Source organism: Alosa sapidissima, chromosome 6 (assembly GCF_018492685.1).
Source record: "Alosa sapidissima isolate fAloSap1 chromosome 6, fAloSap1.pri, whole genome shotgun sequence".
Classification (NCBI taxonomy): domain Eukaryota; kingdom Metazoa; phylum Chordata; class Actinopteri; order Clupeiformes; family Clupeidae; genus Alosa; species Alosa sapidissima.
In genome coordinates this window covers 34,548,752-34,560,214 of record NC_055962.1, presented here as the reverse complement: position 1 = coordinate 34,560,214, position 11,463 = coordinate 34,548,752, and the positions used below count along the sequence as shown (strand labels likewise).

General features: G+C 45.0%; 1 protein-coding gene across 1 annotated transcript; it reads left to right on the top strand.

Annotated features, from left to right (window-relative positions):
• The first annotated feature begins 4,471 nt into the window (after positions 1–4,471).
• Positions 4,472–9,157, top strand: LOC121711625 (mRNA decay activator protein ZFP36L1-like). The gene is made up of 2 exons (XM_042095393.1): positions 4,472–4,675; positions 5,933–9,157. Exons 1-2 carry the CDS (start codon positions 4,622–4,624, stop codon positions 6,872–6,874), a joined length of 996 nt encoding a protein of 331 aa, XP_041951327.1. The 5' UTR covers positions 4,472–4,621; the 3' UTR covers positions 6,875–9,157.
• The last annotated feature ends 2,306 nt before the right edge of the window (positions 9,158–11,463 follow it).

Here is an 11,463-nt window from a genome sequence, read left to right as displayed (position 1 = left end):
GCAGTGATATGGAGCTCATTTAAAGTGGCTGATGAATCATACCACTTGGTCATGGTGCACTGAACTTTTGCTTTGTGGGATAAGGGACACGCGGATACCCAGCCATCTATCAGCCTCTTAGTCATTGCTAAGCCTTGAACTTAGGAAGTGTTGAGATGAGTCAAATCTAAAATGCTTGTGTTTGCCAGTTTGTACACAACTGCACAAGACGGTGTATTTTTTTATTGAAGATACTTATATCCTCATGTTAACAAGGGGAATGAATGTACTAAACGGATCTACAAACTACAACTGAGAAGAGAATGCACAGGGGGTGCATCTGTGTGTGTGTGTGTGTGTGTGTGTTTAGGTACATCTAAAGGGAATATAGCACAGTTTACATGAGCTAACACAGACTAACTTGTGTCTAGTAACCTCAAAGGAAAACAATAACCTGAAGCACCTGCATCCTGTAGTACTGTGGAGCGGTGGCGGTGTGCTAGACTCTCATCTCAGGGCATGAAGCTTTTGGGAGAAATAACAAACAAATCCTACTTGTTTTGACTCCATATCCCCCCCCCCCCACACACACACACACACACACTTATCCTTTCCCTGCCCTCTTCCCTTCTCTCTCTCTCTCTCTCTCTTTGTCTCTTGGGCACAGAGAGGCTGAGGGTAGAGCAGTGATGATGACTTTCAACATCGTAGAGACAAAAATGAGAGAGAGAGAGAGAGAGAGAGAGAGAGAGAGAGAGAGAGAGAGAGAGAGAGAGAGAGAGAAGAAAGAAACATAGAGAGAGAGAGGATATTAAAGGATAAGGCACTTCCCTTTACTTTGAATTGTGAAATGGCTGCAGAATGACCAGATGTCCGCATCCCCTGGGCCTCCCTGAAGACGCCAGGCTGGCCAAATGAAGACGTGTCCTACTAAGGTAAAGGTCATGGCGCCGAGACAGACAGGACATCTCAGCAATAACATGTCCTGTATAACACTACAGTTCCACTGCACATGCAGGAGGAGCTGGACATACTGTAGAGCACCTCTAATTTGTAAGAAGAAATTGTATATACATTATGTTTGGAATATCACTGCACTACCATGCACATAGTGGATAGAAGTCCATTGTAGAGTTTACAGTTAATTGTTTGCCTACTGACCCTTCCCTTCCATAGGCCAAAGTACGATTACATAAATGGAGTAGAGGAACCTTCCTGAGAAACGATCTATTAGGCTGTTATAGATTAATACTGCCTGTGCAGGTGACATACAGTACAGGGGGAGAGAGAGACAGAGAGAGATAGAAAAGAAATAGAAATGCTTTGGCAATACAAATTGTATTTTTTGTCATGCCAATAAAGCTCAATTGAATTAAAAAAGAGGGAAAGAGAGACACAGAGGAGAGAGAGAGAGAGCAAAAGGGAGAGAGAGAGAGAAAGAGAGGGAAAGAAAGAGAGAGAAAGGGAGGGAAAGAGAGTCCTCTCACCCGTGATGGCCATCCTTTCCTGGTATTCAGGCGTGATAAGGTGTACAGACGGCCTGCTGATGGAAGTCACCAGTGTCATGTGAGAGTTCATTCAGGTCGTCGCCATGGAGACGATTCTGCACAGCGACAGTGGCCTGAGGACACACGGCAGAAACATGACGCTTGCTGACACTGCAAGTTGTTTTCCCCACTTAGCTGGACCTACATTAATGCATCAAGAGGAAAGGTCATCTAAGGTCATCTACATCTCTCTCAATTTCCATTTCTTTCTCAGCTATCACAACTCTATGCTGAGATCCACTTCAATGCAATGTGGCTACTAAAGTCACTCTATCTCTCTCTCACACACACACACACCTATGCGACCTCTGTTTCTTTTTGTTTCCACTAGTCAAGCGCCAGAGCTCTTCCGGGTGGAAGTCAGAAGATAAAGTGTGTCTGTTGCAGCGCTTTCCGTCTATTCAAATCTCCAGGTCAGCACTCGCGTCTCTCACTCCGGGGCGGCCCTTCCCACCCCTGGCCGCCCCTTCTCTCTCTCTGCTGGACAGGGACACTCTTTCCTGTGGACGTTTTCTAGTCAAGACCAGTCTTTGAAGAGCTCCTTTTGGTCATCTGTCTGCTCTTCACCGAAAAGGGCCCTCAAAATGTTCTGCTTTAAAGCAACACTGGATGTCACTAGACACTACTGGGGCACAGTCCAGTCTATTGATAATAATACAAATCTGCTGCCAAAGAGGCAACAAGAGCTAGTTAAAAAAACGTAACTTTTTTACCGGGGCATGGCAGTTTAATACTGGGGCACGTGTTCCAGTAAAATGGGTTTAGTGACGCCCCTGACTGGTGTCATCCTCAGATTCATTTTGATGGTAGATGGGTCATGTGAAGGACAGATAAATATTGTTTATGTGTTATGTGTCGTTCTCATCACATATCTCGGTTACACAGCAAAACATTACTTTAGTTAGTTTATTTAGGTAGCTAGCTTGCTAGTTTTAGACAAACTCCTTAGTGCTGCTTTAAAAAGTGCCAATTGTAACTTTCCAAAAGGGAACTTTAAAATGTTCTTGAAGGTGCAGTAACCAGGAGACAAAAGAAAGATCTGGATTCCGTTCCCACAAGATTTATATAAATCATCGACAAGCTGCACAATTGTTTATCTTTTGTGTAATAAAAAGATTGCATAAGATCAGTGGGGGCAACCTCCCCACAGCTGAAGCAGAGAATGAAGTCAGTCTGGTCTCCTTCGCTTCTGCACTAGTGCTTCATCTTTTCCCCACCCTAGCATTTCACTGAGGCAGACACACACACATTCCTGCTCTTCAGTCCTCTCCTGTTTCTCTTTCGCTTCGCAAAATCTCCGTTTTATCGAAGGGAGATGTTTGTAGTGGCTGCCCTCCGATTGGGGTGTCTTTAAGTGGCCTGTTGGAAAATGGCGACCCGTAACGCTGGCCTTGTGGGTTCCCCCGCCCATAAAACAAACAGTGCTGCAGTTTTCCTTGGCCACTCTGGCTTGGCCCGTACCAGAATGATGCTGTACACCAGTCAGAATTTGGCAACACAGCCGACCCCTTCGCTGTACCCAGGAGGCTCTGTTTATGCCACAGAAAAATATTTTAGTCAAAAAGCCCCCAATCAATATGAGCACAGCTGATGTAAGACTTTACTCTAACTAAATTTAGTATGAGGTTGTTTTTAGTTTGTAAATTATATTTCTGCATGTCTGTTTTCCTGAAGCCAGTCTTGGGACTTTACATAATGTTTTTCACATGAAAGCTCCATGGTTACAGTGAGAACGTCCTGTTTGTTGTATGGCATGTGCTAGTGTGTGGTTTGGCCACACCAAGCACCACCCTTTTGTGTAAAGGTAAGAAGCAATGGAACATATCCACAGGCAGACACATCAGTCTGCTTTGGTTCTGAGAGCAGGTACAGGAAGGGCAAGTCTGAAGGGGAAATATGTGCAGATGCTTCTGTGGGTCACTCCTGAGCAAAACAACTCAAAGAAACCAGAAACTATCTGCAGCATGGGAGCTATGTGCACATCCCCTCCAGCGTCAGATGGGAACCTAAGACCCAAACGCCCCCCCCCCCCCCCAAAAAAAAGAGCTAACCGCACAATCCCACTGTGGTAAGACCTCTCCCCTCCTTTCTCTCCTGCTCTCTCACACACACACCAAAAGTAGTCTTGCACTCTCCATTGACTGGAAAGTTTTTAAAGCATCCCTTAGCGCTTAGCCTGCAGAGAGAGGGCTCCCTACTGGTCTTGTGTACGCTTTGTGTGATGCTTCTAGCAGCTCTCCAGTATTGCTTTAACCCTTCTGCCTTTCTGAACCCTATGGAGTCATAATCCTTATCTGTGTCAATCTGCTGAAACAGTCAATAATAAAACTAAACAAACAACAAAACTATTTTGCTGCACTGGTCAGATAAAGATAATTTGCTGGTAGCCGAAGTATTGTCTGATATCCAGGTAAGAGGTAATTTGTACACTGTAGGCCTACTTTCTTGCTGCAGCTGACTGAAAATTTGGGCTCAATGACGGACAATAATTCTGCCCAATATTAAAATATTTGGTTACAATATAGCCCGACAACAATTTAAAAAGCGATCGAAATGGCAGCTGTGAGCACAAGAGTTCAACTATGACAATGAAAACTTACTATGAATGTGTAGTGACTGAACATGTAGGCGATGTTGTTCTTGCCGATACAACAACGCTGATACTGCAGCTTAACAGACTGTGACCGACTCGGTGTTGTAGATGCAATCATTGATGTAAACCTGATTAAAAGCTAGACACAACAAATCACTTTACCATAACGTAACCCATTTGTGCAGATAACATGGTTTATTAGTTTAACTCCAAAGCAGGTATGGTTTGAAAGAGCAAAAAAACAGTCAGTCAATCAAACAAACCAAGAAGGAGGTGACGGCGAAGTGTTTTTTTGCTTTTACAGCTCCTGTCAACTCCAAGCTCCTCCTAGCGTGGTCCGAATCATGCCGCTTTTTATAAAGGAAATGCGCAGTGCTGAGCTCGACAGAGGGGGTGCGCTCTGCGGGTCAGAAACAACTCACCGGACCAGGATTAAATCCACCCCATCAGGCCTAAAAACTTCATATTTCCACCAAATCCGCGCTGACTTCAAGCTTACATCATGGCTGCTGCCATCGTCTCTGCGTTCTTTGATTACGACGAAGTGCTGAGCAAAGTAAGGAAACTATCTTTATCACGAAGTTTTGCGCGGATTTGTCGAAGTGCATGGAGTTCGTCAGCAGTTGGTTGAAAAGGAAATCACTTGAAGACGTGACTAAATAGCGTGCCTGAAGTTACAAGATAAATCGATTACGTCGCAAAAGTGTATTTACTTAAACATGCTGTCTATGCTGAAATGACAAACATAATGTTTGTATAATATGTTGCTGACCAGCGGGTGTTTATGCGCTACTTTTTAAGAATCGCGACAGATTTATGGGCGCGTAATCTCAGCCTATAAATCATTGCACCATGTTTCGCGACTGTGGGAGTGGGAGATAGATTGCATAGCGTATAGACTGCTGTCACCACTTTTTACAGTTCAAGTCCTCACGTCTATCACGCGTTTGTCACATTAGAACGTGAACTGCATGTCTACCAGCCTGATGACTGAACTCCCTTTCAAGGCCATTGGGTTGTAACAGCTTAGAAACATGCCAGAAAGAGTGCTGTAAAATACGCGATGTTTGTGCCTCTGATGGTAAAAAGTTCTAAATTTGTATCAAGAATTTTGTATAGAGACTGTTGCTGCAATATGCAATATACGTTACCGGTGACCTACACCTGGTTTATTGAACTGTGTCTTGGCTACATATTAGCTAGTTACGTGTTGGCAACCTAGTTTCAATCACAGAATTATATTGTGGGCATAGTGCACGCTGAGAAAGCACAACATGTGTTACGCTTAAGTTCTTAGAATGCTGGCGGTAAATTGCAATAAGATTGTTTTCACAACATATAGTCAACAATATATTCTAAAGGCAGAATAAGCACAAACACAACACATTTTAAGTAAAGATGATGTATTCTGATGGCAGAATGAACACATTTGAAAGTAAAGATTATCAAGAATGGTTATTGGGGGTATTGGTGGGTGACGGTGACATATATTTTTCGCCACATATTATGTAATCCTTTGTGTTATAGGTTACAATGTATTGGTCAAATCACAGTCAAGCCTCATTGGTCTTGATTTATGCACTATGATGTAATACTCAAACGCAACTGCCATGCTTAAACGAACAGCATGCCAACACACTTTCAGCTCCATAACATTATGAAGCAGAGGAAGGCTTTACAAAGTTCAGATATAGTTGTACTAAATGCTTGAAATATCTTTGGGGAAAAGTATTTGTATTCTGTGTAGTAGCATTCTGCTAGCTTGGTCTGATTGTGTTTTGTTGTTTTTTCTTCCCCCCTCTTTGGTGCGCAGAACACCAAGATGCTCAACTTCAACAACACCTTCAGTGGCCCCCCCTCTAGCGCAGGTGTCCCCCCCAGCCCCCCTCCCACCGGCCCCCTGCTGGACAGATGGGCTGTGGGCTCTCCCCCCTCCTCCTCCTCCTCCTCTTCCTCCTCCTCCTGCTCCTCGGCCGGGGGAATCCACCAGCGGCGGCACTCTGCCAACGCCCTGAGCCTGCCACCACCCCCGGGTGCTCGTGACCCGCGCCTACGGGAGCGTTGCTACTCTGAGACGGGTGACCGTCTTCGGGCCCCTGGGGCTGGCGGTGGAGGTGGAGGCACCCTGGCTACCATCGCTGCGGCGTCGGGCCTCGGGCCGGTCAACTCCAGCCGCTACAAGACGGAGCTGTGCCGCCCGTTCGAGGAGCACGGCGCTTGCAAGTATGGCGAGAAGTGCCAGTTCGCCCACGGGCACCAGGAGCTGCGTAGCCTCAGCCGCCACCCCAAGTACAAGACAGAGCTGTGCCGCACCTTCCACAGCATCGGCTTCTGCCCGTACGGCCCGCGCTGCCACTTCATCCACAACGCCGAGGAGCGCTGCGGCCCCGTGCCCCCCAACAGCGGCACTGGACGCATGCCACCACCCCCCACCCGTCCGCGCCTGCAGCACAGCCTCAGCTTCGCCGGCTTCCCCAGCGCTCCGTCCCTGACCCCCCCGCCCAGCCTGGCGGCCGACTGGCCCAGCAGCGACCCCTTCGCCCTCCCCAGCCAGGAGCTGGCCCAGCTGTTTGGCTCTGGCCTGGCCGACCCCCCGGTGCTGCGCCTGCCCACCGTGCCCTGCCCCCCCGACTCGCTGTCCGACCAGGAGGGCTACCAGAGCAGCCTGGGGAGCCACAGTGGCTCCGAGTCACCCGTGATGGACGCCGCGCGTCGCCTGCCCATCTTCAGCTGGCTCTCTATCTCCGACGACTAGAGGGAGCGAGGCAAAGAATGAAAGAGAGAGAGAGAATGAAAGAGAAAATGAAACAGAGAGAGAGAGAGAGAGAGAGCACTTTCCCCCCCGTTCTCCCGCCACCCCTGACCTTGTTTACAGATGACAGAAGGACAGAGAGGTGCAGTGTTGTTGTAGCCATCACGTCCAATCAGGCAGTCCAAACCTACCCCGTCACCCCATCCCAGCCACTACCCTTGCCCCAGGTCCCCCTCTTTCTGAAGCCCCCCCCCCATCTATCGCTGAAGACTCTACTGGCCACAAGGGTCCTATCCTCTCCTTTGTTTATGGACGGCAACAAGTGACAATGAGATCACGATCCCAGTGTCACGTCATTCTGGTGCCAAACTGAGTGCAGCCTAGAGGAGAGGAAGAGTGTCAGAGGTCCATGTAGTCTCATACCCTGTGTGTGTGTTTGTTCTTGTGTAAGAAAAATGTCTGTGTGGGTGGGTGTGTGTGTGTGAGTGTGTGAGTATCATTAGTGCCACTGTCCTCCATGGCCCCTTAGTTCAGCTGATTGGTAAACCAAGAGGAACCATGGAGAAACATCAAGTGCCTTGAACTACCCATTCCTCTGACACAAATGTGTTTGTGTCTGTGTCTGTGTCTGTGTGTGTGTGTGTGTGTGTGTGTGTGTGTGTGTGTGTGTAAGGATTACATGGACCAGCACAGCATATCCATCCTCTCCTGGCCATTTTGGGAATACACACATGCAAGCACAAACACACACACACACAACACAACACAACACACACACACAGACTTCTTGAATTTCCTTTTAAACTCACCTGGAAGATTCACGAAAAATAAAGAATCTTCGGTGCTATGTTTGCCATCACCTCGGCAACAATCCCTAAAGTATGTGATGCCTTATACTAAAAGCTATACACTAGTAAATTGTTTTGAAAGATATTTAATTTAATTGCAATGGGGAAGGAAAGTTGGATGTGAACCAAGTTCAACCTAAAGTCATCCATTAGGCCTCATTTATATCCCTCTTTTGCCTCTAAAGTTGTGATTTCTCCCACTGCTGTCTGTGGCCCAGAAAAAAAAAAAGATAATCCTATGACATTCCTCCCTATGCCACCACATAATACTCTAATACTATCAGTACTATATTATTATTATTATTATTATTGTTGTTATTATTATTATTATTATTATTATTATTATTATTTTGTTCAGAAGAACTTTTGGACGCAAGGTTTTGCTTGTCACTGCTTATTTAACTTATCAAAATGTATTTATTGCTGATTGTATGCGTTTTTATTTTGTTTGTATTTATCTGGATCATGACAATAGAATATATTTTTTCTTTTATGTTAAATTATGATCTTCCGTATCAAGATTGACCTGCTTTTGTTTTTATTTTTTCACAGTTAATATATTATACTGCAATGACATTTTGTAACTACACTTTGATTTTATTTTAAAGTGAATCTTAATTTAAAAACAGAATGCAATATTTATTCTTTGCATCCCTCGAGGCGGACTGCAGTTTGAGGTTCTGTTTTGTGTCACTGTCATACCCGTGCTATCAATGGTTTGCCTTGACAATACGTCCTATTCCTGAATGCAATTGCCTTGAGTGGGGCAGACCAATCAAAGGTGTGATTGTAAAACATCCCCCTCCATGAGAACCAATCAACTCCGCCCATACCAGTTGAGCAGTTATGAATGTATCTGTGATATAACCCCTTTCCCACTCCCTTGTAAAAGTCCAATCAGGGACTTTGACCAGAACACTGAATGTAGTTTACTCTTGTATTTAGTTAACCTTGAAATTTCTGTAAGCTACATTCATCCTCTACTTGACATAAGCGTGAAGTTATTGTTAATTAGCAGGAAGAAATCATGTCTTCTAAAGCTCTCAAATGGGTCTTTTTAAACATGAAATTTAGCATCAGACTTTACTATGATTTTAACAGATTGAAACACAGTAGAACAAGCTAATGACTTTCCTTTGTAATTTTGATGATGTAGTACATCTGATCTGGCCCACCCTCAGCAGCTGTTAAGTGCCTACCAACACATTCCAGTGGCCACTTTTTACTGTGCCTTTATATAAATTTTGTAATTCAGAGCTGGTTAATAATTTCTAGTTGATGAGAATAAGGTTTACAACATTGACATTAAAAAAAGTACCTGTTGAATGTCTTTGTTCTGCAACAGTTGCTGTTCACCACACAAATTAATTCCTTTCATATTTTTGTAGTGACAGATTGCAGTTTAAGACCAATAAAATACATATTTCTAAAAATAAAATGCTTCTTATTTTGTCTTTATGAGGGAAAAGGTTCCATGGTGGAACCATGGTTGGTCAAAAACTTGCCCAGTGAGCCCAGCCATTAGAAGCTAGCTATATTTGCATTGGTTGCCGTGGCAATGTGTCATGAGAGTTCTGACACCTCAGAGCACATAAAAGGCAGGATTGTGAGACTTGTGGGCCTGAGTGAGGAACATATAAAAAACTGCCTATGTGGACTCTGGGGTTGGTGTCTATGTGGATGTAGGATATCTGGAGAAGGAGAAGGAAGGATTTTAAGTCAGTGATCACCAGCAGCTGCGTGGCTGACATCATGAGCAAACAACTGGGCCAGTTGTTCCACTGCATATTTTGACTCTCTCTGTGGCAACAGTCGGCCTTCCTAGACAAGCTGTGGCCTCTCCGAGCCAGCATTGGGTGTTAAGGTCACGCAAACCTCCTGATAAAACCTACTAAAGAGTCCAGCGCTAAGAAGATTGTTTTCCAGGAAAGTGAGGCCAGGAAGCCTGCCTTGGCCTGGTGCTTTACTGCGGCTCAGTGCAGGAGCAGGAGAGGCAAGGCTTTGACTCACTCACTTCTGTTCCCCTCTAATGGACTGTGTGTCAGTATCGAGTGCTTTAGCTCCTACGCCGCAACAACATGAGTGTTTGAGTTGCCTGTGTTTGTAGGCTCAAATGAATCCAAGAGGTCAGGGCTGTCTGTTGCCAAGGTAACCATCAGGTGCAGCTCGGACTCATTCAGTCTAGCCCTTCTGCTGATGGATTGGTGGAGAGAGATTGGGGGGGTTGTTTTCTTTCCTCTCCTCCCTCCAAGTCAGAGGGGGTAAATTACGAAACAAAATGAGTGCTATGTTGAGCCTCAAAAACCAGGAAACCAGAAATTGGTTTCAATTCTGCAAGCTGAGACAAAAGTCTGTGGCAGTCTTTCTGTTCCCAGTTTAAAGCAAATACCGGTAATTGAAAGTTGTTGTTTTTTCCACAAAAACGTCAAAGATTTTTTTTTTTTTTGCCAAGAATATTCACCTTTGTTTTGTCTAATTTGACCACACTTCAGGCATGGGGGTCACCCACTAAAGCTCCCTCACAGGGACTCATCCTGCTTGGTGGGGAGGGTTTAGACAACATTTACTGTGAGGAGGGAGCCAGCCCATGACAGAGAGAAACAGGGCTAATGGCTAATGGCTAACAGGGCTGTCCTCTGCCTGCCTCCAGTTTTATGACCACTGCATGAAACACATGACGAAAGCCTCGCCCACAAACACTATACGCATCATTAACACAACCATTAATATTTATGCCTTTCTCAGGAATACTGACATCATCGACACAGCAGTTGTTAAAGACAGCAGTGTGGATTAGGTCACTGTCGACAAACACTATAAGTAATCACAATCATACTGGCAATGCAAACATACCACTGATCATATGCAGAAAAATGACCATAAACCCTGCAGCCACCACAAACTAAATATGCTAGACCTATAAAAAAGGAAGATATTTACACAGTACAATAGTAATGCTACTAGCCTTTTCTGTGAAAAAATATAAAGAATATTTTTATCTGGGTTCTATCTAAGAGTCACAGCCTTAATTTAACCACAACAGCAACAACACATTACCACAGTATAATGAGTCTGCTACAGCCAGATCTGAGAGTGGAGTTGCTTGGTAGCTGTGCCTTTAAGGGCAGCCATAGCGGCTGGAGGGGGTGAGGGAGGGAGTCTGTGCTCGAGACTGGATTTGAGCAACACTCCATCAGCTATTTATCTCTGTACCATCCCTCCCTTTAGCTTTAGGCTGAGGACACACAATCAACTGCAGTGCTCCTCGTGCTCTAGTACTCTGGATCAAGTTTGGCCTCAGAACTAAGGACAAGCCAGTCGTTTTGAGCAGCTCAATGAACAGACTATAGGAGTGTGTGTGTGTGTGTGTGTGTGTGTGGGGGGGGGGGGGGTAGGGGTTGTGGGGGTGGTATGAAGCGCATTTGCGGTTTGTTCAAAAGGTCTAAGGTCAGTGATGTGTACAATTTATCAGGGTCATGGCGTGATAGCGGGTGGAAAGGGTTGACATTACATAATATCAGTGAGGATATAAAACCATTAAAATCACACTGCTATGACTAATAAAGTAAACAGAGGCTTCATTGTGAAAACAAAAGAGCTGCTCACCTAAGCAGTTACTGAAAGTGGACTGTTATGATTTCCACATATAGTTGTTCTTTTACGATTACACAAACACAGTTGTGTGTAACTTTATTTGTAGTCCTTTACAGATAATTTCAGTAATGTGTATGGTATGTGTTTGTA

Excerpts from the sequence above, each read along its gene's own strand:
- LOC121711625 (XM_042095393.1), top strand. The coding sequence starts at position 4,622 with ATGGCTGCTGCCATCGTCTCTGCGTTCTTTGATTACGACGAAGTGCTG. Across the intron at positions 4,676-5,932 it reads ACGACGAAGTGCTGAGCAAA|AACACCAAGATGCTCAACTT; the intron begins GTAAGGAAACTA and ends TTTGGTGCGCAG.